Here is a 22529-nt window from a genome sequence, read left to right as displayed (position 1 = left end):
GAGAGGGTTGGGGAGGGGGGGTCAGATATTATGGCGGGGGGGGGGGGGGTGCGTAGGGTTTTAGGGGGGTGGCTGTGGCTGTGGGTGCGTGGCGATCCCTGGGTTGCTAAGGTCGCGGGCCTGGGCTGGCTTGCGGGGACGGGGCGCCGGTCGGGTGGTGGCCGGCTCTTGGGTTCCGGGGGCCCTGGCTTCGTCCCTGGCCTTTGTCTCGGTGTCCGGCGCCCGGTGGCCCCCATGGCTGCCGCCTGGTACGGCTAAGCGCTCCTGTCTTGTGGCCTGGGGGCCGGACACTGGGTTCGCTTGTGCTTCTGGGCATTGGGGGGGCCCCTGTAGGGGGGCCCTCTCTGTGCCTGGCTGGTGGGGTGGGCGGTCCCCTCCTCCTCCCCTCCCGGGCTGCCTGGGTCCGGATGCTGGGGGGGCTTCTGGCCTGGGGGGCTCTCCTCCCCTCTCCTGGTCTGGCTGGTCTGGCTGGGTAGGATCTGGCTCCCTTTATGAACACACGGTTCACGTCGGCAGCATGCATGTATCTCCACCCCCACGTGCACGTGCACACTCCACACTGCTCCCTGTCTGCTTCATCCCTCCTCCTTACCTACAGTGTATTGATGGACAGTTTTTTTTTCTCGCTCATCTTAGTGTCAGATTTTCACCTTTGATGTAACATTCGTCTTTCCAGCAGATCTGGTATAATTGTTACAGCTTAAATTAATAACTTAGTCAAATCAGTGCTTGTATCCCCCACCTTTTCACCTTTCTTCCTTTTACTCTCTTCCACCCTCCCCTCACATTCTTCCCCTCTCCCTCCCCACACACACTAAATGTAACAAATAAATAAAAAATAATACGACAAAAAGGGGTTTATACAAATCTACACTCTAGTTTCTTGAAGCTATATAACCTCTTTTTGTGATAGTAAAACCTGTCCAACACAAAAAGCCTTCAGCTCTAATCTGTTTGCTCAGCTGTTGGACAGAACAAGTTAAGAAAAAAAAAAAAAAAAAAAGAGTTACAGTAGTTCGAAAATTATTTACTTTGCTGTCGCCAGCTACAGCTCCAGTGTTAAAGGATTAATATACAGCACAAGATTAGATTTTCTAGTTTTTTGTTTTATGGTATCTGTTAATAGCTGGGGTTAGGGTTAGGATTAGGGTTGGATTAGGGTTAGGGTTACTGTGTTACATGTTTAAGTAATCTCTTTCATTAAAAAGTCTTTGTAAGCGTGCATAAATGCGCATTTTGGGCTTTTGCGTTCAAATCTCTGGTGTTCATGCGTCTATATCCATGTTTTTAGCAAATATTTTTGGGCTTTACATTCAAAATGCCCATTGAACATTACACCAGGATCTACTTTGACCAATCAGGCACTCAGATTCAGTAGTAATGATTGGATTGCATTACTTTCTAAACGCACGGTCAAGAAGACCTCACCTGCCTAGTGTGCACATGGCATTGGACTCTTTTGCTCAATTCGCCCCGGCCCCCGCTCACAATTGCTGGAAAAATAAAACAATTGGCTTGAATTGTCCAGCAAAACGAACAGAATACTTGATCGACATGTCCAAAACAAAGCACAGAAAAAGGAGCACCTAAATTCACCTTTTTAGACTGTACTGGTAGTACCAGATACGTCAATACCAGTATTAAACTTGGCACAGAGTTTCTCTACCCATCCTTTGTAAGATCTCATTAATTTTATTTTTCAGATTTTAGACATCTCATTTATGTGAAGGCCCTTTTTTTATCCCAGATTTATTTCAGATGGTGTTATTATGGGGAAGCTAACCAGAAAATATACTTTATGGTTATACTCGGGTTAAATGGGTAGCTACAGTGCCTTCTTTTTTTAATGTCTAACTATTATTTTTGCTTTTAGGTGCTCAACCTCAGTGAGTGGAGGAATGATTTAACAACGTTAAACCCCAAGGTAAACACTGAACATTTTCCCTTTGACCGTTTGTGATTTTATAAATTACAAGTGTGAGTGAAGAAAGATAATGTCTTTATTTGCGGTATATTTATGGTAAGCAAAGAGAATCGAAATGCTTTCCAGGTAACTTAATACATCCTTGTGCAGTTACAGAACCTTAAAGACCCTATGCTTTAACCTACAGAAATCTCATGTTTTGGCAGTTTAAAATTGCACGTACGACTTCTTTGGATCTATCTGATTCATTTCAGGTTCTTGAATTTGGCTGGCCGGACCACCACGCTCCAGCGCTGGACAAGATTTGCAGCATGTGCAAAGCCATCGACACGTGGCTCAATGGAGACCCTCACAATGTGGTGGTACTGCATAACAAGGTAAAAAAGACCAAGCAAACAACAAATTGATACAAAGACAAATTAAAAAAAAATATATATATATATAATATTTAACCTTAAGGTTAAAAATAAATTGGCCTATTGTCTTACCATACAGTCTCTACAGATTAAATTGATTCCTGTTTTCAATTGATTTCACATCTTGAAATGTTTTCAATAAATTGTGTTATCTTTGTCTCTCAGGGGAACCGCGGGCGCACAGGGGTAGTAGTGGCTGCCTACATGCACTACAGCAACATATCTGCAAGGTATCAATCTATTGCACTGCAATCAGCAACACGAAAGATCAACCTGAATAATTGTCTGAATCCCATGCATCAGCAGGAGATTTCTGTGTTGTGAGGTCTGGAAAGGATAAGGGTAACAATTTTTTAAAGACAGCCCAATAGGCCTGGCTTCAGAACAGTCATTAAAACGAAACACTGATGTTATATTTACAGTCTTGGTCATGTGCACCAATATTAGGGTGACCCGTGTGAATGCTGCGGGTGTTCTGTGTCCATGGAAAGTCATAGAGACAAGTGACTGTGTCGTAAGGTTTGCACAAGTGTGTCTTGCCCGTTCTCTTGTAAGGCCACTTCAAGAGAAGTAGTTGAAAATGTTCATTCATGCGTGTGATAGGTGTATTCTGAAATATTTTTGGGGCTAATGTAAGTTGCATGTACTTACGACTATATGGTTGATGCTGTTGTACAGTGTCCCACTCTGGTTAAAAGTAAGGTATGAGTGCTGGCGCAATTCTGACGTGGAGAAAAGTAGCTTTGAGCTGTCATGCAACACTTTACGTCAAAGTGGTTACAAAAAGTAGCTTTTTTCCGCGTCATAGTCAGCTGATTCAAGATGTCGAACAGAGTGTGATATTTAGGCGTCTCAGATGGTTAAGTGTTAAAAAAGGAAAAATCGGTACAACGGGCCTGCATCTCACCTACGTTATTCTTGCGTAGATATTTGTTACAACCTGGTGATTACAGCGCATCCGGAGAATGAACAAATGTATGTGAACAATTTTGCTCTACAATCTCACCAAGCTATCTACGAACTTGCAATTTCATGCAGGCCATTTGCGTAGGTTTGCCAATTTTTTGCCCGCAGTATCAAGCCATAGAGGCCATTGTGACTAAGCAAGGCTGGGTTGTTTTTCCGCCACCAGTCTTCACTAAAAACAGATGGTTACAACTTTTCTTTTCTTTTTCTTTTTGTGCAGTGCTGACCAGGCTTTGGACAGGTTTGCCATGAGGCGTTTCTACGAAGACAAAGCACTTCCTGTTGGGCAGCCGTCACAAAAAAGGTGGGACATAATGTGTTTCCTGCTACTTGTTTCTCGGTCTGAGTTTGGTAAGGTTTATTTGTTTCGTTAAAAAATACAAAGAGTATATAAAGTAAAAAAGGATTAAAACAGTAGCAAGCATCTCATTACTTACTGTCTAAAATAAATTACTTTAGCACCTGCCTCCTGCTGATACCTGTATAATAAAGGTTTTCACTGAGAAACATTCCCTTCTGAAGCCAAACCTTCCAACTCTGCAAGTGTTTGTAGATATTTTATAGGTGGGTAAATGAGTAATACATTTTGGTTAAGGTCCTCTGTGGAAGGGCATTAAAAAGGTTATGTAAAAACTCCTCAAGCAGGAGTCCAAATGCATAAAAGTAACATATTTCGTCAGCGTACTAGAAACTATTTCAATCCAAAGTCAGAAGTTTTTCACATGTTTTTAGAAAAGGGAAGACTTTTGAAGCATTGAACCTTTTAGAAAACAGGTTAAAGTGTAATTTGTTTTGGAATTTAAATACAAAATAATGCTAAGAAGCATTTTAAATGATTGAATTTAGGTCCTTGTCTCAATTTCTAACCTTTTATTTTTGTAAGTAACATCTTAAAGCTTTTTTAAAGTACAGGGAAAAGACCTCCAGATAAATTACTTATCTCTAATCTATACATTTGTTACAGATTAGTTACAGATAAAAAAGTTAGTTTTACATGCAAATATTTGTTAAAATGTTATTTATATTCTGTTTTTTTTTCCTTTTCCATGGAGCGACACTGATAAATTAAACATTGGTAGTCAAGAAAAAATAGGGAAGCATTTATTTGGTTGCTCTAAACTATGACCTTCATTGAGCATGTTACTTTGAATCCAAAAATTGACATTTGTTCTAAATAGCTCTTTGAAGAAGCAGCATTCTATTGCGCTGGGTACCAATGGAGCTTCCCGTCCCTGATTTATCTCCCCGTCAGAGTTCGTGTAACATTCTTTGGAGGAAATTCTGTCCTGTTTTTCTTGTGATCATCTCCCCTTCAGCTTTAATTGAGATCATAGGGAAAAATGTCACAGCACAGAGGGCCTTAAACTGTTCTGTCTGCCTGACAGAATCCACTTGTGTCTCCAGGGAGGCTTCGGTCCATGAGGATGGACCATCATTTTACAACATCAACTATAGCACAGCCGTTTTTTTTACACCAAAAACAAGTACTTTGACTGCTTTTCATAAGTTGAAAAAAAAGTAAATTCTACGCTGTAGTAGTAAGTAATCAGTCTTGGTTTAAAGGTAGATGTATTGCATTGTTTATTCTCAGGTGGTTGTTTTCTCAGTCCTCTTGCCTGAATTCTTAAATGTGTGCCATCCTGTTATTAGTCCCCTTTGCACAATAAGACGGCAAATGCCTCAAACACCGAACAGTTTCCTCCTTCACACGCAGATTTTTGATCAGAGCTTTTAGGAAAGACTGAACAGGATAAGAAATAAAGTTACACAGCAGACACGAGGGTCTTGACCACATTTCATCTAAGGCAGCCAGCCCTTTTTTTAGCGGGTCTAAAGCCTCGTCCTCTGCCTCACTGCTATTTCCTGCTTTGAGTATAATTATCATCGTCCCTTGAGTCAAATACAGTGGTCTGGAATTTATGACATTAGTAATAAGAACATGAATAGAGTCTAAGTTGTACAAAACTAAAAACTGGTGCAGTTTTGGTTGCTCTCGTAAAATTCTCAAAAAATGACATCTTTTTATTTCAATTGGTTCATATTAGCTTTTTTTTTTTTTAAGGGAAGTTTGATATGAGGACAGAAAACAATAGTAAAAACAAGACTGTGTCTGATATCAGTTATGGTTTGAAGAAACCTAAAACCAGGCAACAGACTTGTGTTTAAAAATGAAGGAATAATAAACTCAAAAATGCCACACGCACACACAAAAGCTACCACGACTAAACTACACTGATACAAATTAGATCAAACAGAAAAAATCAAAACAATATCAACATAGACCCTGCCATGGAAAAACCATAGATTCACATTAATACATAGGTTTTTTGTGTAAAAAAGACTATTTTTACATTTGGCCTTCAGCGGTTATCTTGGGAACTGTCGCTTTGGTATGTTCTTGCTGGCTTTTTATTTTAGGATTGGAAGATGGGGCGTGACAAAAACAAAAGAATGAAACAAAAAAAGATAATAGAAAAAAACTAAACAATAAATTATTTTATAGGGCAAATATTTAACAGGCCTGCCCTTGGACCTTCCTTATGAAGGAAGGTAATTTATGAAAGAAAAACTCGTAGCCAAAAAGCAAACCTTTTTTTAGCTAATTTTACCCATAACAAGTGCAATACTTTGGTTGTTAACAATGTTTAACTTCTTGTTGTGATTGTATCCCTTCTAATTTTCTTTGGCTTTAGATTTTCTTGATTAGATCTGACTTTGTTGACATGATAACTTTATATGATTTGTCATTGCATCCAGTTGGGTAAAAACTGTAGTTTCCTGTTGGGCAAAGGTAGCACATGAATGTTTAAATGCATCAATTCTCTGGCAATATTTTTTTTTTCCAGTGACCCGAGCTCCTTTCATAAGCCTTATTTGTCTGGCTAGTAGCCATCTTGTGTCACTCAGTCCAAGCAGGGCTGTGTTGTGTCTGCACATCTCAACTGAAACTTGTGCTTTCTTTCCTGCTTCATACATGGTCTTGATGTTCCATGCACCATGGTGGTGGTCACCCTGGCTGACAGAAGGGTAATCAGCCTAGCAATTCACTTTTAGCGTGTGTGCCATATGCAGTATGTCATTCTACCCACAGGTTTAGGAATGTCCTCTCCCAGGACTGGAGATTTTTGGGTTGTAGTTGATCTTTCAACAGGTTGTGTGGTTTTTACAAGCTCAACCTTCCACAAAAGTTAGGGTTTCTTGTTCTGAGTTTTCCTTCCCCCAAACAGGACAGCCTGCCAAAGCTATTAAACTCCATTTGCCCAAGTTTTGAAATCAGATATGTCCTTCTCCTAGGCTATTGGTATATATCCAAAAACTAAAAATTATGTCCTCAAAAAACATGTTTTAGATGTTGAGGAAATAGGGTATTAGATATTTCATGACTGTCGATCGAATGAAAATACTGCCAGCTGTATTGACCTTAACTTTTGGTGGTTTGTATGTTTAGTTCAAAACTAACTTTAATCTGGGTTTGGTGAGGATTAGAAAACACTGCGAAGTTTAATGATAATTTTAAGGAGTCAGACTTTCGTCTTTGGTGTCTTCAAGAATCTTAAGGTGCCCTTTGTTGATGTTGATTACAGGAACTAGCAATGGGTGTAAATTTTTGTTCGCCACCCTCACGTGATTGTTTTGAATTCAAGTGAGATCTCAATGACCCCTCCAGTATCCGAACTAGGACATTGTAGCGAGAGTGATACTGAACATGATATATGAGGGTGTTTACATTGCCATTGACCTTAACTTTGGGCGGTTTCTGTGTTAAGCTCAGAACCGGCTTTAATCATGACCTGGTAAGGATTAGAGAAGACTGTGAAGTTTAAGGATATTTTTTTCATCTTGGGTATTGTCAAAAATCGTATGGTGCGTTTTGATGAAGTTGATTGAAGTACTAGCTGTGGGTGTAAGTTTGTTTTTGTCACCCTCACGTGACCCAAGTGGGATCTCCGTGAGCCTTCCAGTATCCGAACTATGGCTCTGTAACTAGTGATACCTGATTTAGGATGATATATATATATATATATTGTGGGGCGGCCGTGGTGCAGCAGTAGGGCGGTCGACCAATGATCGTAAAATTGCAGGTTCAATTCCCGCCTTGCACACCCATGTGTCGAAGCGTCCCTGGGCAAGACACTGAACCCCACCTTGCCTCTGGTGGCAGGTTGGCACCATTGTTTGGCAGCGGAGCGGCCACCAGTGTGTGAATGTGTGTGTGACTGGGTGAATGGGTCTGTGTCTGTAAAGCGCTTTGGGCCTGGTAGGTAGAAAAGCGCTATATAAGTATACGCCAATTACCATTTACCATATATGATGGTGTTTGTGTTGCTATCTAAACTGCTAACAAATGCATAGGACATATGTTGGTCACACCTGGTTTGCTGCTCTTTTCTAATCTTTGTACTGTGTTGAGCTTTGTATTTGGTGTTTGCACCATATACTTGATGTCTTCATAGAGATCATAACCATATCCCTTAACACATGCAGCATAGCTACAAGCTTCAGCTACTCTCGGTGCAAGCGCAACGTCCTGGGTCAGTCTAATTGAATCTCACACAAGCTAAACCATCTGCTAACTGACAACAGAGGAAGGGGGGGGTGGTCCGCATGTGGTGACTCCAGGGTCAAGGTTACGTTTAGTACCGTCATCATTATCATCATTAACAACCAGACCACACTAACTCTACAGACCCCCAACTGGCCCTTGTACACACAGATTCCCTCTAACAGGCTGCTTCTTAGGCAATAAGGGAGTTCTTGCTGTGCTGCTGTAGCACACAGGCGGTAGAGGTGAACCTCATAGAAGGAAGTCAACCTTTTTTTATCATCTATGTTGAATACTTAGTCACCGTCTATCTGTGCATGATCCCATAACAGGTAGACGTTGGTTTTTCATTGTAAAAAATTACGAAATTTTGAATTTTTTTTCTCCAAAACAGCACTAAAAAGCCAGGTGAAAGGTCTATCAATGCATATAATCAACTTTAGTTTAAAAAGATTTATATCTAAAACCCATTAAAATACAACTGCTTTTCTCCTTGATTCATAGAAATAAAATGTGGTTTATTTTTGTGTGTATACATTTTCTTGAGGACAAGAAATGGGCAAGTAAAAACCAAATGATGCTATGTATGTACACACCAGACATGCGTTCAAGAACGCACAAAATGAGTATTTTTGAATGCGCTTTTAGCATACGGTGTTCACACTGAACTGTAGCTACCCGATAGTATTGCATGTACCAAAAGTTGTAGATACTTGGTGCAAAAGACTTTTTCTTTCACAGCTCTATTCTGAATAGACTTGGTGTCATGTCATTCTGGCCGGGCAAACCGCAATTGTTTTTTTTTTCTATCAATTTTCAACCGGTTGATACTGAGCCTGTGACCTGACATGGGAAAAATAATAAATATCTTGTTCCCACAAATTAATATCACGTTCCCATGCAATAATTAAGTTGTGAGAACGAAATAATTATTCACATCATTAGTCATTCATAAACACGGATGTGAGCAATATTTGGATTAACAGCAGGTACCTTCACATTTCTGTCTGTGAGTGTCTCATTACATTGCATGGAAGACACGGATGATGTTTAGAGATCAAATTTACTCGTTTTAAAAAGCACAAAAGCATCGTTAATCAGGTCTCCATGTCTGGATGCATTCACATACGCACTCCATCCTGCTGCAAAAGCCGCTTTCTGCCGCTACTTCCGTGTCTCTATGACCCACATTCGTTCAAAGGGGGAAAAATAAAAACAAGAATGATCGATTTATTATTGTCTCGATGAAAATAATAAAAATATCATTAGATTTAGGATGGCCACGCTTGCTGCTTCGCCATACCAGACATAACTCCTACAAGCTCCGGCCCGCCGCGGAGCTCTTTTGCTTGTCATGCCGGCATTCGTTCAGCTTGCTGGCCAGTAGACAGACAGCCAGCTGATATTGTAGAGTAGGGTCAAAGAGTAATAATAATATTCAGATCTTGTCTTTTATTTACATACTCTTTAGCATTCACTTTACATCCGAAGGCTAGTAGGCTACATGCTACATAGCCTATCATTTATGGGAATGTGGTAATGAGATCCTAATTTGTGGGAACGAGATATTAATTTGTGGGAACGAGATATTGATTTGTGGGAACGAGATATTAATTATTTAACCCATGTCAGGTGACGGGCTCCGTAGATTGGCACTTCAAGTTTATTAAAAAGACGCTACCCATACGTCACTACCAAAGCTGAGTCCCTGATTGGTCAAAGTTCAACTGGTTAACTTTCAGCGCGCGTTCAGTCGCCGCACTTTTTGTATGGAGAGCCCAAAACTGGACTTCAAACCTTATGCAGCGCCGTGTGGACACAGGAGTGCGAAAAGCGCATATACGGGTGTTTACATAGCTTTTTCAGTGGAAGTGGTCACTCAAACTCTCGTTTCAGCGTTCGTTGTGAACAGGGTTTTTAAATTAAACATGACAGTCAATACTTGTCCTACTTTGCTTATCCTCTTGTTTGTTTGTTTTGTTGATCATATTGTACAAAGTTCATTGAAGGTTGATACTTCTATGATCTTACTCCTAAATGTTCATCTTTTCATGACTTTGCAGGTATGTCAGGTACTTCAATGGCCTCCTGTCTGGACACATAAAGATTAACAACAAGCCGCTGTTCCTCCATCATGTCATCCTGCATGGCATTCCCAACTTTGAATCCAAAGGAGGTGAGAGTCTCCCCCAAACTAACTGTGCAACGTTAAGTGGGTTTGACATCAACCCTCTTTGTATCTATCCCCTCACAGGATGCCGACCCTTCCTGAAGATCTACCAAGCGATGCAACCCGTCTACACATCAGGAATCTAGTACGGCAACTTTCACCATCAGTTGGATCCAATTTATGTCCAAAATTAGTAAACTGATGCCAGGAAGTAGATTTAAACTGGTTCTCAAATGATTGTGTTTGTCGGTGACAGCAATGTTCAAGGAGACAGCAACACCAGTATATGCATCACCATCGAACCCGGCCTTCTCTTGAAAGGGGACATTTTGGTAAGAGTTCTATTGGGAATGTTCAGACGTCATTTTCATCAAACTTGCCCGAAAAAGATTCTCAACAATAAGTGAGTTTTTTTTTATTACTTTTTTTTTCTTGAAGTCTTGCTCTTTTATTTTTTAGCTGAAGTGCTATCACAAGAAATACAGGACGCCAACAAGAGACATGGTGTTTAGGGTGCAGTTCCACACGTGCGCCATTCACGACCTCGGCGTGGTTTTTGCCAAAAACGAGTTGGATGAAACTTTCAGAGGTAACTAAGTTGACATCACTGATTGTTTACGAATTAAATCTGATAAGCTGTTCGGTGTTTATCGATGTTCCAGTGAATCAGGTTAAATTGAATTGTAGGGGGGAAAAAAAGCCTTGTTGTAAATCACATTGATCCCCACATTTGAATAGTAAACAGGGCCCTCTGGTGGAGAAATAACCACACGTCCAAAGAAGAAAGGATCTTTGCTGTGTTGGCAGAAAATTTGCCTCGTTTTTAAATCCTATCTTTTATCCTATGTAACTAAATAATTTTTACTTTTTTGTTTTTCTTTTCACAGATGAGAGATTTCCAGAATATGGGAAGGTGGAATTTGTTTTCTCATATGGGCCAGAAAAGATCAAAGGTATTTTTCTTGTCTCAAAATAAATGTTAAAGACATAATCTGTCTTTCTATTTGAAGAAAGCCACCTGTTAAGCAGACAAAACAGGCCTAACTATTGAGACAACTTGCTAACCTCCAGGTCTGAGCCACCTGGAGAATGGCCCAAGCGTCTCCGTGGACTACAACACCCAGGATCCTCTGATCCGCTGGGATTCATATGAGAACTGCAACCAGCGCTGTGAGGATTCAGCAAATTGTGAACACGGTAAGTGCCTAAAAAAACTGGCTTTGTTGTTCTCCAGTCCTTTATTGAAACAGACACATTGAAATCAAATTGAGAAACATGATTAAAGTACTAAGAATGTAGCTGAGAAAAATAAGGACAATAATTATGTAAGGAAAAGTTATAAAATGCTGAAATTGAAGCATTTTAACTGCTGTGTGACTGTAGAAAATCCTATTATTGCAGCTTTTCCTCACACTATTACGAGCCCAAATTCCAGGTGGAGGAACTCTCGCAGTTGAATTCTGGCATTTGCAGCGTCTCTGCTGTCTCTGACACCCCCCCCCCGTGACCTGTCAGTCAGGCCTTTAAATAGCCACTGCAGAAATAGGGGGGCGTCAGACACTCTGCTACTAGCTGCCCCCTCCTCTGGGGCAGATTGTAACTTGAAACACCTGGTGGGCCTTCATGCCAGTTGAGGAATCAAAGCTTTTAGGCTTCCTGTGTTGTTTTTGCGATTTTTGACCTATATGACTTCCAAAACACATAACAGATTGTTTTTACTCTGCCAATTTGTAAAAATACTCGAAAAAGTATTCCTAACAAGGCTGGAAAATTCTGTTGAGAAACATAAACTGATGTCCGACGATCATTATGCTTTCAGAGAAAATACATGGACATCCATGACGATTACGCAGTTAACTGAAGAAATTATAAATGACACTAAGGAGTTCACAGCAGGAGTGTGCATCGATCTGAAACAGGCAACATTTTAGCACACAAACTAGAAAGATGTGGAATACGAGGACTGGCAATTGTTTAAACAGCTACATTAAAAACAGGCAGCACTTTGTACAACTGGAAAATTAAAAATCATCCCTGCTAAATTTTAGCTGTGGAGTACCACAAGGGTCTATATTAGGTCCAAAACCATTCATCCTATATCTAAATGACATACACATGGTGTCAAATACACTCAAATACTTTTTATATGCCGATGACACAAGCATAATATGTAGAGAGGAGAATCTCAAGGAAGATGTATAAAGAGTAAATTCAGAGTTAGGGAAACTAAGACAATGGTACAATAACAAAAACTCTCACTCAATGGCAACAAAATTAAATTTGTGGTTTATTGAATTTGCCATATTCCTGTAGATTTAGTAATAAAAGTTGCTATTGATAATCATGTGGTGGAAATATTGACTGAATCAAGTTCCTTGGAGTAATTATGGACCACAAAATATGCTGGAAGCCACAAATAAAAACTTACTAAAAGCAAAGCGTTAGCGTTGGGAAAAACGCATCATACACTCACTCACAAAGCCTGTTTACCAATATATTCATCGATAACCCTACCATATGTGAACTAGTTAAACTTAAAACAGAACTCATTAAGTTTAAAGCCAGAAATAACCCACTTCCACTAAGATACAACAAATGTTCAAGGACAGAGATGGGAGTTACGATCTAAGAATACAACATAATTTCAAAAAAGCAGTGGATTCGTACAATAAAAAAGAAAAATGTGTCTACCAATTTGTGGTGTGGATGTATGGAACGGATTGGATGAAGGTTTAAAACAAAGCAAAAGTTTACATGTATTCAAGCACATTGTTTTATTTCATCTGTCTATTTTGTAACTCTTGTGTTAACCCTAAAAAAGTACTTAAGTCGTAAAAATACATCAAGTGGAAATCAAGTTTTTATTATATCCTGTGGTTAAATGGACAGTCTTATAAAGTCTCAGATCTTGTTAGTGCTGACGAGAGCCATGATCACTAGCATGAGGAGGTTCTGCCCCTTTGGTTGAGTCCAAACTTTGGCAACCTTCCTGACGCATCAACGCACTGGTCTTTTGTATTCTTTTCCATGGCAAAGATCTATTTCATTTTTCCCGGAGCCTTCCTGCAGGACCGACGAAGTAATTGCTGCATCGCAAGAAGGTCAATTAGAAGTGCCGGGGCTGCAATCTTCATCCTAATTGAATGGGCAACTGTGCTCCCAATGCTTGGAAGACAACACGCAATCAAATGCTTTGTTCTTTTCTATATAATTGAAGTCTTTGGTTTTGGGAAGCGTTGATTGCAGGGTGGTAGCACATTTTTGTTAAATTTGTTGTCCCAAAACGACTTAACTAGCAGAGGTAAAATAATTTCATGGTAAAAGGCTCTGGGACAATGGTCTATTTTTCACGCTAGAGCTCAGAGGACATGAATCTCTCATCGGGTATCTTTTAAAGAAGCCAGACTTGTTTATTTGTCTGGGTGTTAAGCGAATGTTTCATCTCCTCGCGCGCTGATGTCTCAATGCACCATGAGGGCTAACTAACCCTGCCGCCATTTATATCCACTGTCCTTGGTAACTCCTGTTGGGACATCTCAGTGAAAGATCGGCGTGTTAATAGGATCAAGTGTGGCTCCGTTTTGGGGCTGGCTACTGTTTTGTCCAACTTCTCATCTGATGTAGTGGACTTTGCACTAGTTGTCTGCTGTTTTTATTTGTGGGGTTGTGTTTACATCATCCATGTGATGTTGGCTTGACAGCAGCTGTTGACCTAGAGGTCGGAGGAGTGAGGAGGTCACTGTTTGGTCCCCTGTGGGGCTTGTGCAACAAATCTGCTGCTTTAAAAATAACAGATTGTGCTGTGTTCTGTTGTGTAAAACATTGCTGAACCTGTCTAAGCCATACTTACTAGCAATTCCATTTATTCCAGCAATCACATTTCTCAGCATTGGTCCAATCATTGTTATTCATTTACGCTCCGTCACACTCTGTGCCTAGGCAGCCACACTGTTCTTAACCATGCAGAATGAATTCTGGCGACGACCTACTACAAACCACAGACCTCCCGGGAAAAATGGCACCAAATCTCTTCCTGAAAATTGTGTTAAATCTCACCATCAATGGCATTCATAATATTATGGTATCGTGGAGACTGGTAGACCTCCATAGCAACATGGATTTTGTGTATTTTTCAATTTTGGCTGACAAAGGTTAAAGGGATTTTTGGCGTCTAGAATCTGGGGTTCGTGTGTTCAAGAATGAAGCAGAACAAGGACTTGACTAACCACATAACCGGTGTCCAATGCCTTCAGAAGCATATGAGATTTTTTTATTTATTCAATGACTTACAGTGGTTTTCCAAAGCAGTCCTTAGCTTTTATGGTTGTATTGGCCACAGTGGTACGAAGGGTTCTAATACAGTACTGCCTTGGATCTATAAGTGGTTCTCAGCCTTGGTCACTGGTGTTTTTTGCTTCTTTAAATTTTATGCCCTTGAAAAACCCAAGAGTTGCATTTTACTGAGTTTACACTGCTCATGACTAATTGGAGACTATTATAACTTAAAATGTCATAGTTTTGGCCTTTTATTAATAATGATTTGAAATGTTAATTAATGACCTGAAAAATATGTTGGTAAGGCATTGATAACAGTTAAAAAGTTATGAATAGGATAATGACAAATCACTTAATAAAATGGATACGGTAGAACAGGGGTGGGATTATATACGTTCTCTTCCTTCCACTCCCTTCCAATCAATCTTTGATTTAATATCTAATTATCCTTAGTTTGATACGTCTTTGAATGAATGTATGAATGCTTATTGTATTGTTTTGTGCATTATTCTGTGATTGCTTGAAATTAACCATTTCAAATCAAATAAAATTAAAAAATGTTGGGTTTTCAGTCTCCTATATGGTTGGTTTATTATATTTAGGCATTCAGTCTCACTGAAAATATACAAGAGTTGTTCAAGAAGACCTCCAACAATATTTTTGTTGCAAGTTCTTACATGTCCAACAAGATCCTTCAAATTACCCAATGTAATCAAGAAAAATGTTTTGAAACATTTTGAAAAGGATAGTTTTAACGGAATTCCCAATTAATCACTTACACATTTGGTCCAAGAAGATTCAGCTCTACGTTTTCTTTGTAACTAATATAAATATGCCAGTAGGAGTATGGCTTATGGCTTTGAGCTGAGATAACAGCAAAATAAATGCTTTTTGAATCTTTATAACTCTTTTGACCATTTACGCAATTAATGTTATTCCAATTAATTCTGACGCGGAGAAAAGCGGCTTATGTAAGTTAGCAAGTAAATCTTTATTTATATAGCAATTTTGACCGAGAGAAACAAAAGAAAGAACTGATGAACTAAAACAAGCCACATTCAGATAAACACAATAAACTCAATTAAACAGGCTCTAATGTGCTAAGAAAACCAGAAATGTCAAATTTTTATAACATTCGAAAGAGTTAGTGTGCCGCAGGGGTCGAGGGACGGCGTTCCAGAGTTTTCAGTTTCTGTTTCTTTATTTCAAACACAAGTGAAAAAATAAACACAGTCGTTTAAAATAAACACTTAAAGCAATACAGTGTGCTTGAAAAGGAGCGGGTTGAAGAGATGTCTTGTCTGATCCCACCCCTTTTTTACAACACCTGATGATGCCCGTATTTCTATTTACAGGTTTGTACTGAACATTCACATTACAATCTGCATACCATCTGTGAAAAAGTGCAAACTTTTTTTGTTTTATTTATCATTTCTGGCCTCATAAAATTCTATTAGTGAATTCTTGTAGTTTTTTTTCAATACATGTAAACTTTTGCTTAGTTTTAAACCTCCATCCAATCCGTTCCATAAATCCACACCACAATTTGATTAACACATTTTTTTTTGTAGTACGAATGCACTGCTGTTTTGAAATTCTGTTGTTTTCTTAGATCGTAACTCCCGTTGTCTGTAGACCTCGAGAAAGGTGCAGGAGTGTAGGGAGTTAAAAAGTCGGAAATATAATAAGGAGTTTGTCCGTGCAAGGCTCTAAAACTAACATCAAAATCCTGAAATCTATTCCAAATTAAACAGGGAGCCATTCTAACGCTAAAAGAAGAGGGGTGACACGACTTTGCTTATGGGATCCAGTTGGAAGAATTGCTGCGGAATTTTGCACAGTTTGGAGACGTCCAAAAAACAACTAAAGAGTTATGCATCCGCTGATTGATTGCGTAAACACTGCACAACTATAAAGTTTTGCCAATGCGCAAAGGTCCTTTTCTCAGTTTCAAAATCCGCTCAACCGCTCGAAGAGTTATGGAACTTGAAAGAGCGTCAACACGGCAGCTAAAGGCCTGGTGTTAAAAGGTTAACGTAGCACCTGTTATAGTAATGGCGTTAGGTTATGCTGGCATCTTGTCTATAACAGAGTTGTCCAACTTATTAGTAATTACTGTTACTGAATCTTTAACATGGTGCAAAACTTTAAATTGATTTCATGAACTTGTGCCAACCAAACATAGTGTCGTTCTGCCAGAACGAGACACTGGTTGGGTCCACACAACAGGATAAGCAATTCGAATTGGCTAAAGGCAGTGTCAGGTTTCATGGTTCCCAATCTGAGCCAGCATTTTTTTACACATTTTTTACACGCTAAAGCCAGGGCGCTCATCCTACACATGTAGATATGTAGACCCTACTTCCAAGTCATGAAGCTCAAAGGCAAGAACGGGCAAACATTTTGTCCACGACTGAAGATTTTGTGGACCCTAAGAAATGTAGACCAGTTGTCTAAGATTTTAAGTTTGATTTATTCAATTTAGACTACAGAGCTTGTTTTTGTTTAGATTTAATGCAGAAAACATTTACTTATTTATTTATTTTAATTGACTCGTAAAAACTGATCGGAGAAAATCATAATCTGTTGGCTAATGTTGGATGGAGAATAACATTGAGGGTGTCTGAAGCTGTGAACGCCGACCAGAGTCTGTTCTGGGATGGAAAATTCTTCTAAAAAGACAGTCAGTGGTGATCTCGTAGGGGACACATGAACGCACCAAAACCGGTGAGCTACGTTAGCGCGTAGCTGAAGGTCCTCAGAAGATACAAAACAACATAAGTTTTATAACTTTACAAAGTCACACCCACGTGAAGAAATGCGTTTCTCTTACACGGAACAGCGCGACGCAGAAGACCCTTTTAGCAGAGGGATACAGGTTTTCCACTTGAAAAACTATTTCGGACAGCCCTCACCCTCCAAATACCCCAACAATTGGAGGAGTAGGGAGAAACTGGAAGTTTTCAGTTAACAGTGATTCGTCTGAGTCAGTCTGCGTAAACATTTCTATGGCAACCACTCTCACCAATCAGGAGTGAGCTTGTTAGAAGCCCACACCCCTACCAGTTGAAAATGGGCTCGGGAGAATCTGTCACACATTGAAGGGTCAGTTTATAACTTGAATAACTTGTGATAGAAAAATATGAAAATATGTATTAATAGCAAGAACATGTTTAAATTGGTAGCAGACAAGAATGTTTTTTCTGACTATTTTAACGACTGCGTAAACGCCATTTATGTCTCAATGGAAGCCTATTGGCTTCTTCGAGTTAGCAGGTTACTTCCTGTTTGGAACGCGAGGGGGGTGGGGTCACTCAGCCCAATTCCTATATACAATTAATGCTTAAAACCTGTCGTTCATGACTAAACAACGCCAACTTGTGACCTTTCCTGTTGTTGTGTCACTTCCTTCCCAAAGGTTTTGGGATATAAACCAATAAATTGATCTACAACCAGATTGATCATCTCTCCTAATTGTATCTTGGAAAGAGTAGCATGCATAAAAGCTCATAGCGAAACCTTTTTTTTTTCCTCAATGTGTTAAGCTTTCTGTACAGTAGAGCAGCACTAACAGCACAGGCTGTCTTCCCTCCTTGTTTGCCGCCCTCCTCCCATATTTGGCCAGGGCCGAGCCCTCAAACATGTCTGGAATAGCTGCAGGGAGACAGACGGAGAGAGGCTGGCAGCAACCGAACAGGCTCTTCCCGAGGCTGACACTGAAAGAAAAAGACCAGATAGCTTGAGCTTCTATTTCATTTGAAAAGTCAAAATGTGCTGAGAGATTAATGAATGAAGGAACGGCCAGAAGACAAAGGACGACTAAAGTTACCTGACGGGTGAGGTTAACTTTTTTAAGCTTCTACTTGTTGCAGTTTTTTAGGGACCATCAACTACCATTTGAAGCAAATACATTGAGACGTTTCTGTAGATTTTTTGACACAAGCTAGAGTCTGTTTGTCTGTTTTAGCCGTTTCCATGCCAATGGCCGTGCATCCTGCGTGCCTGGCGCCGGTATAGTACCAAATGAGTCACGGGGCAAGCAGTTTGTGTGTGGAACATTTTACGAGCGGGCTGCAATTTGGGTTCACCAAAACTATTGAGGAGGGGGGATTGATTGGTAACTTCATGCAAGCTGGGACGGCATGCACGCCGCGGCCCGACTTCGTGCGGTGAAGGGAAATGGGGCCTCTTGTGGTCCGGCCCGACCACATTGCAAGTTTAGGTGACGACGCAAGGCTGTACATGTAAAATAATGTTGCAGAAATGCTGTGTGTGTGTGTGTGTGTGTGTGTGTGTGTGTGTGTGTGTGTGTGTGTGTGTGTGTGTGTGTGTGTGTGTGTGCTGCATGATGCTTCCAGTGCTGACAGCACAGTGAGCTGCAGCAGCAGGTTTAAATCCCACTCCTGGTTCCCCCCGCTGAGAACCCTCCTATTCTCAATGCCCGCCAACTTGTCTCCAAACACTTTTGGACCATTTTTTAAAATGTATTTATTCAAATTTCCAAGAGTCAATGACACCCTTACTGGCGTTTAAACCTGTGAGGCAATGAGCTGAACATTTTTAGAAGGAAAAAGAAACACTTCAAGGTTCAAAAATGCATTCCTATGGGTGGAAATAGCTTCTCCCGGACAGGTGTAGGGCGATTGATGGGTTCACCTGCTGCCAATCCACACACAACAGTGTTTATCAAGGGAATTCAAATATTTGCAATATTTCCTTTTGATTTCCTAATATGTCGCCCTTTTGTACGTTTCTAGAAAATAAAGTAAAAGGTTGGGAAGAAGAAAATAAGTGTGGAATTGTGTCCTGCTCTGAGCCTAAGGCAGTACATAATGTTATTTAAACCTCTATTTGATAAAAATACTTTACCAAGAAAAAAAAAAAGAAATACCTTCAATTGTAAAAGTGTTTCTTTTTTTTTAACATATCAATAAAAGACCTTTTCTTTTAAGATTCTGAACTAATAAAGACCCACTATGATCATCTTTTGAACTATTTCAAGTGATCTTTTACTTATAACTTTGCTTATTTTAGCCAAAATAAAACAAAATTCTCATTTTTTTAGGAGATTGTTTCTGCAGAGCAGCAGTAGTTCATTAGAAATTCGCCTCTGGGTTATGAGTTGGACTGTTGGTGTGGAGCGAACCTGCCCCCCCTTTACCCTCCCAGTTACTGAGAGCTCTCTGTTTACGCACACTCCTGCTCGCTTACTTACTGCCCCTTACAACCACAATTTAACATGCAACAAACCAGGTGCAAAAAACACGTTGAGCAATACTGAAGCTATCCAGCCAGGCAGATTTCAGTTTGCTAGGCCAAGGAACAAGGAACGTGTGGCCCATCTACTGGTTTTGTACGTAGTAAATACGATCTTTTTTTTGCTCAAGATTCACAATGATTTAAATAAAGAAAGTCTCTGAAATACAATTTTAAGCTTAATTTTGTTAAGCTTCATTTTTATATATGTCACTATTTATCAGAAAAATCACACAAGATCATGTTTTAAACACTAAAATGTTTTTTTTTTATCAGAATGGGTCGTAAAAGCTTTTTCTTTTTTTTGTTTTGGACATTGTTGTGGTTGTTTCAGATGGTTCCATTAAATTTTCTTCAGAACCGGTCTTTAAAATATTAAACATGTTTTTTTAGTGTAATTTTATACTTGTATTAAAGATTCAGTAAGTATGTGAAATAAATTGGTCTTTCTTTTATTCTTTGCACAAGACTTCAAATTGGAATAGTTGCTTAGTAAAATCAAATTCCAATATAGCTTTATCAATTAGTTTCAAAATTGTGATTTTTTTTTAATAAAAAAAATGTCTGTTAAAAAGAACCAATAAAAAATAACAAATCATTCAAGCAATCAATAACTCGATCCATCAAGCAAATCAATTAAATAGATTTGATTTTTTTATCATTGCAGCTTTGATTTTTCATCATGATACACAACATTCTTTCAAAAAGTTGCAGGATCTTTGTCAGTTTCTCTGCATTTTAATTGAATCAAAAGTGTCAAAACTAACATTTCGAAATGTCAACACTGATACGCTGCATCTGAGAAATACTTTATAAGTAAACCATAGATCATTTTTATAAACTTATTTAGATAAAAAGCTCTCACATGCTGGCAGGAAGTGTCCCAAATCACTTTTGCGGTTGGTTTTTAGACATGTGCTGAAGCACTGACCCTAAAGAGGCCTTTAAGTTTCTTTATCTGAGGTAAATATGGAATGCCAAAGCTCCCAGAGAGCCACAGATGACAGACTGACATCTAGGTAGACAGCAGGCAGATGTAATGTTATGACAGCCACTGATCCTTGTAGGTGAAAGATGGACGGATGGATGGAAAATAATCCCTCCTGTCAGTCAGTAGACGCTGGGTCGTGCAGAGACAGCGTTGTCAGCCAGACACCGTGACGTGATCCACTTAGTCTCCTTTTAGTCCGTGTTCATGTGCAAACCTTCAACCCTGCACAGTAAAACCTGTCCCGCACCCGCCACAAGATCCACCACGCAAAAACGAGGACGTTGACATGAATCGGATGTGTCTGGACGGCCAAATAACTGAAAGCGAGCCAGATAGTTTTATGGCGGTCGCTTACACCACAGACGAACGGGTGGGTGACATCATCCTGAAAACAATCTGAGGAGACTGACGCTGCTCCGATCCCATCACGTCACCTAGAACCGGGACAGCTGGACACTGACAGACAGACCGAGAGGCAGACGAGGCAAATATAAACCCATGGCGGTTTTTTTGTCAGCCAGTTACTGATATCCTAGACACCTTTTCACAACTGGAATCACTCTTTTTGTACACTTACACAATTTAAATGAAGCATTTGTTGGCTGGAAAAACCAGTCATTTCTTTTTCTTATATCTAGACTAAATCAATTTCAGTAGTTTTGTTTCTCCTGCTATGTCTCGTCTCTGTCCTTCAGTTGACTTAGATTATAAAGGAAGCAATAATGTTTAAAACACCCAGTGAAGAAAGATTTACTTTGTCTTTAAAGGACATTTTCTTGTGGTGAATGGTAGATTTTGACAACCCCTTTGTCAACCATTCGGTGTTACTTAAAGGCCACCATTGTGTATCTTGGCTCATCTGGGTTTATCATATTCCAGATAACTCACACACCAACACACCAACACTCAGTTTCTTTCCGTCCTTAAATAACTGACTTGAGTATTGATGGATTAGTGAGTGACCACGAAATCCTACACTCAGTTCGACAAATACACAATTTTACGTCATGGTCCATAAAGGGTTTGAGTTCCACTGTACATGGTAGTTGTTGTTTTTTTCTTGCATCTAAAGTTTAATAGTGTTTCTGTCTCCACGCAGATACTCAAAACCAATATTCTATCAGCATAAATTGAGTTTTCATAAACTGGATTCAATTAGCTAGACATTTCCCAGAAGTCTCTGCGAAAAACCAGTGTGCATCGAATACAGACCACAATGCATTGCGTTGGAATAATTTTTGCCAAAAAAATTTACTTAAATGTATTTTTTTAAAATAAAATATCAACGTTTTTGTCTTCAGAAGATGGTGGATTCAGAAACGGTCGTCGCAAAACGCTCATATCAATTTGATTTTCACTATGTGAAATCAATGGCGTCATATTCACCGTTTAAAAAAAAGAAGTAGGGAGCATGGCGTCCAAATTGCTTTTTTTTTTTTTTTTTTAATTGTCCTGTCCAACTGCTGAGCAAACAGATAAGAGCTGAAATCCTCTTGTGTTAGACAGATTTTACTTTTACAACATGGGGTTATGAATCTTCTGACAAACCAGAGGTTTGTCTGAATAAACCCCTTTTGTAATCTTGGTCAAACTTTATTCATTTTAATCATGTCTGAAACATTTTTGTGTTGGACTGGACGGATAAGGAAAGGAGGGAAGAAGAGAGAGGGATGTTAGACGGGGGGGGGGGGGGTAGTAAGGCGATTGAAGAAGGGGGGGGGGGTAATCAAATTGCTTTTAAAATCCAGGGTCTAGATGGTCCAGCACTACATTGTTTTTTGTAGTTAGGGATTAGGGTGGGAATTCAGACAGCCTCGGTTTAGTTGTAACACATAAAATACTAAAAAAATAATAACTTTTTAAAGTTCATTATGTTTAAGCACATCCCAAGGCATCTGTTCATAGCTTATCAAAGTCGTACTTAGGCACTTTGACAGATTCTTGAGCGCCGTGTGCCAAAGAACACAACCAGACCTTTATATAAGGGG

At 39.6% G+C, this 22529-nt stretch overlaps 1 protein-coding gene across 7 annotated transcripts in view; it reads left to right on the top strand.

Moving 5' to 3' along the window:
* The window catches only part of LOC101164874 (tensin), a 119976-nt gene that overhangs the window by 70882 nt on the left and 26565 nt on the right, over positions 1–22529 (top strand). For all 7 annotated transcript variants that reach the window (XR_002875058.1, XM_023964926.1, XM_023964935.1 and 4 more), the window contains 10 exons: positions 1874–1924; positions 2179–2301; positions 2506–2570; positions 3527–3610; positions 9913–10025; positions 10104–10164; positions 10276–10351; positions 10479–10608; positions 10907–10972; positions 11091–11216. Coding sequence is in view for 6 of the 7 variants with exons in the window: in XM_023964926.1 (XP_023820694.1) it covers positions 1874–1924; positions 2179–2301; positions 2506–2570; positions 3527–3610; positions 9913–10025; positions 10104–10164; positions 10276–10351; positions 10479–10608; positions 10907–10972; positions 11091–11216 (895 nt within the window). In the remaining variant the exon portion in view is untranslated. The remainder of the gene's footprint in view (positions 1–1873; positions 1925–2178; positions 2302–2505; positions 2571–3526; positions 3611–9912; positions 10026–10103; positions 10165–10275; positions 10352–10478; positions 10609–10906; positions 10973–11090; positions 11217–22529) is intronic.

This window comes from Oryzias latipes, chromosome 2 (assembly GCF_002234675.1).
Source record: "Oryzias latipes chromosome 2, ASM223467v1".
NCBI lineage: Eukaryota > Metazoa > Chordata > Actinopteri > Beloniformes > Adrianichthyidae > Oryzias > Oryzias latipes.
The sequence above is the reverse complement of the archived record's forward strand: the minus strand, read 5'-3'. Positions and strand labels throughout refer to the sequence as shown.